The sequence below is a fragment of the Corvus brachyrhynchos genome, unplaced genomic scaffold, assembly GCF_000691975.1.
Source record: "Corvus brachyrhynchos isolate BGI_N302 unplaced genomic scaffold, ASM69197v1 scaffold211, whole genome shotgun sequence".
Lineage (NCBI taxonomy): Eukaryota > Metazoa > Chordata > Aves > Passeriformes > Corvidae > Corvus > Corvus brachyrhynchos.
In genome coordinates, this window is record NW_008236211.1 from 277,515 (window position 1) to 281,599 (window position 4,085).

Here is a 4,085-nt window from a genome sequence, read left to right on the forward strand (position 1 = left end):
AGGGAAGGGTGTGTGTGCCCGGGGAGGGGTGCCTGTCCCAGGGGAGGGTGGCTGTGCCCCAGGGAAGGGTGCCTGTGCCCCGGGAAGGGTGCCTGTGCCCAGGGAAGGGTGGCTGTGCCCAGGGAAGGGTGGCTGTGCCCAGGGAAGGGTGGCTGTGCCCCGGGCTGCTTTCCCACAGCATCCATTGGTTGTCCCGGTGCCATGGCAAGGGACGGGCCCGGGCCCAGCTCCAGCAGGTGGTCACGGTGGGATGCTCTGGAAGCCCTTCCAGCAGAGCACAGGACGGGTGCGGGAGCCCCCAGCGCAGGGGATGGATGAGGCACTTCCAACATCCAAGTGCCGCTTGCACCGCCGGCGTCCGGGAGCCTCCCGAGCTCTCCCTCCACCTCCGGCGCTGCCGAGGAGCTTTCCCAGCACAGACTGGGAGGGCTGGGAGCACGCGGGGTGTCGCTGGTCCCCGGTGTGTGTCTGTGGCGTTCGGTGTCCGTGTGTCGCACCGGGGCTGTTCCTCGGGGACTGGGGCTGGGCCGGGCGCGGCCCGCGGGGCTGGGCTGGGGCTTCCTTTCGTTGTTGTTGAACTGTTCTTTTGGGGTTCAGGTTTGGCCGTTTTTCCGCGGGGAGGGGGGTGCGGGTCTGTTCCGGGTTCATGGACAAGGTGAGGGCCTCGATTAGGACCAAATTTTCGTGCCTGTTGCTCTGGTGATTTATTTAGAAATCAAAAGTTTACTGTCTGGTGGCCCATCCTTGTCACTCTATACATAGGAATATACAGGACATATATAAATATATATATATTATACATAGTGTCTGGAGAGAGGCCGTTCCTGGTGGGACGGACACTCCTCACTGTGCTGTAATGTAGCTTCGACCCCGTGCTGGGAGCGCCCAGGGAGCGCCAGCGCCCTCCAGGATGGCAACGACACAATAAAGGAATGAGCATCACTGCCAGGGCCTCCGCAGCCTCCTTAGCGCGGCCCCGCAGCCGGGGAGCGGCCGGCACGGGGGCACGGCTTCCCGCCGGGATTGCTCCACGTCCTGGTGTTCCGTGCGAGATGGAGCGCTGGGACAAACCCAGCCAGTTCCAGCTCGGGGACAAGGACACCGGGAAACAGTGCGGGCTATCACACGGACACGGCGGTGCTGGGGGCAGCACGGGGGGCTGGAAAAGGGGAAGCTGGCCAGGAGCACCCCAGTCCCAGCGGGGGAGGGCGGTTCTTGCACAGGGAGGAGGGAAGAGCCTGGGGCTAAATGCAGAACTAAGATTAAACAGGAACATTTCCAGCCCACGGGGAGAGCAAGGAAGGACCAGGGACATCCAGATGGAGCTGAGCTGCTGCTGGAACAGGAGCTGGTGTGGCCTCACTGCCTCAGGAGCTGCAGTTTGGGGTGGGGAAGGGCCTGGTCATCTCCCAAGGGCTGCTGCGTTTTTCCCTTGCCATTGGAAACGGGGAAATTCCCATGGCTTAGGCATTGAAGCAGCTCTAACCAAGAAAACATTGCAAAGGCATGGAATGGGTTGGGTTGGGTTGGGTTGGGTTGGGAGGGAACATAAAGCCCACCCAGTGCCACCCCTGCCATGGGCAGGGACACCTCCCACTGTCCCAGGCTGCTCCCAGCCCCAATGTCCAGCCTGGCCTTGGGCACTGCCAGGGATCCAGGGGCCGACCCCGACGAAAAATCTGGGCACCCTGGGCCAGGGCCTGCCCACCCTCCCAGGGAACAATTCCTTCCCAATATCCCATCCAGCCCTGCCCGCTGGCAGTGGAATTCCCAGCTCCGAGGTTGTCCACAGCAGAGGGATTGAAAAGCCCCGTGGATGTGGCACTTGGGAACACGGGGCAGTGGTGGCCTTGGCAGTGCTGGGGGACGGTTGGGCTCAGTGGTCTCCCAGGGCTTTTCCAACCCAAATGACTCCACGGTTGCAGGCACGCAGAGATTTGTTCTGTTTCAGTCTTCATGGAAAAGGTCACTTGTGATCAGGTGAGTCACAATAAATGCCACCGAAAAGGGACTGGGGCTGAAGTAAGAAAAGGAAAGATTAAAGGTCCCTCACAGGCACTGGATGTCCCCAAATTGGCCAGGTTGGATTAACTCAGACAGAATGAATTTGGTAAAGTGGCCTCGGAGCTGCAAGTGAGGGGTTTGAGATCTCACAGAGAAGAGGCTGAGTGTCCAAACAGGAACAGGATAAACATGAGGAATATCTTTAAAATGGGGAAAGGCGAATTTGGGGGGCTGTCTGCTCAACTTAACTTCACCTCCTGAAAGGACTGAATGGATCAACAAAATCCACCTGAAAATCCTGGCAGGGGAACATGTGAAGGTAACAACCAACATGGGCTGGTCCAAAGCAAATCCCACCGAACCCTACCAAAGCAGCTTCATGCTCTGCTGGAATACGAGACCCTGCAGGTGTGAGGGGCACAATCCGGGAAAGAATGAGGGATTTTGGTGAAATTCTGGCAGCCTCCCTGAGGAGAGGCCCAAGTGGAGTTACCAGTGGGAGTTTTCCAAGAGAAACAGGTCACAGGGAGGCAGAGACCAACGGGATTTGTTCTCCTTCAGGCCAGCGCTCCCATGGATCAGCCCTGCCGGGCACCTGCTTTCCAACCAGGAATGGGCCCAGTTGTGATGGTTTTGCAAAAATCACCTGGAATGATGTGAAAACATGAAAGAAACAGGGCAATTTGCACCTGGGGATGCTGTGGAGAGCAGTAGCCATGGTCTGCCAATACTGGAAAGAGGAAGGGGTTATCCCATTGCTGCTACCAAGAGGAGAGAGGACAGGAACTCCTGGTCTTGGAACACAGCAGGGAATATTTAGATGAGAATTTGGGACACCGTGGTGACTGCCCAAGGCTGGCACTGGAGGAGTTCACCCCTGTAGGACATGGCTGTTCCAGGGGAGGTTTTTAAGGGCACCAAGGCCCATCAATGACACCGGAGGGCACAGGATGGTGGGATAACGCCTGAGCATCCCTCCCAATCCTGCTTTCCATGGGTCTTTGATTTGAAATTACAGCCTGTGAGCAGCAGGTCCCTGAGGGACAGTGACAGCTCAGAAGCACAGTCACAGTCAGGAGCTCTGTGCAGCCAAAGGACTCCAGAGATCAGGCATGGAAAGCCAAGAAAGGATTTTTCCCCACCAACCGTAGGTGCCGAAGCCATTCTGGAATGCCGGCTTTGGCAAAGCTCATGCCGTGGGGACAGAGGGTGAGCTCGGGCAGGCACGAATGCTCCAGTCACCAGCAACCCTCCTCCCTTGCCAGTTCTGCAGTGTCTGGTTAGCAGTGGGGCCGCTGGGCTCTCCCGGCCCAGCAGAGCTCAGCTGCTGCGTTGGGATAATGGCCAGGAGTTGTTCCTGTGTCCCTGCTGTCCCTGCTGTCCCTGCTGTCCCTGCTGTCCCTGCTGTCCCTCAGAGCCCCTGGCAGGAGTGCCTGGAGCGTGCCTGGATGGCCTCTGCTCCTGCAGCCATGAATATTGATGGCCCAAGTTCATAAAATTTGCAAGGCAGGGAATACCCAGGAGGGGCTGGGCCTGCAGCCCTGCCTGGGTTGGTTTGTGGTGTTTGCTCCTTCCTCGGGGCCACACTGGCTTCTCCCAAACATCTGCTGTGGTTCCAGTGCTGGGGACATTCCCTGGATGCAGCAGGGAGGGGAATCTCACCTCAGATCCAAGATCTCTTTGTCTCCCTGGAAGAACCCGCCCTTGCAGTCCTACAGAACACACAGTTTTAATGAGAATATTGAACCAGGTTGCAGGAATGTGATTTGAAGGGTTATGTCCCATCTGCTGACAGTTCAGAAAAAATGGTAATTCTTAATTGAAATCTAGAAAATTTAGGATAAATTCACTATAACAGTTTTTGTTTCTTTCTTAGTACAACTCATTGTACTTTTTCTGTCATAAATCTAGAATTTATACCTTAGGTTGCCCAGAGATGCTGTGCCTGGAAGTGTCCAAGGCCAGCTTGGACGAGGCTTGGTTTAGGTGGAGATCAGGGAAGGCTCTTCCCCCAGAGGCTGCTGGGCACTGCCCAGGCTCCCCAGGGAATGGTCCCGGCCCCGAGGCTGCCAGAGCTCCAG

General features: G+C 57.2%; 1 protein-coding gene across 1 annotated transcript in view; it reads left to right on the forward strand.

Annotated features, from left to right (window-relative positions):
- The first annotated feature begins 1,052 nt into the window (after nucleotides 1-1,052).
- ASXL2 (additional sex combs like 2, transcriptional regulator) overlaps nucleotides 1,053-4,085 on the forward strand; it is a 73,053-nt gene continuing 70,020 nt past the window's right edge. The window contains exon 1 of the mRNA XM_017743412.1: nucleotides 1,053-1,111. Coding sequence (XP_017598901.1) covers nucleotides 1,053-1,111 — 59 coding nt within the window. The remainder of the gene's footprint in view (nucleotides 1,112-4,085) is intronic.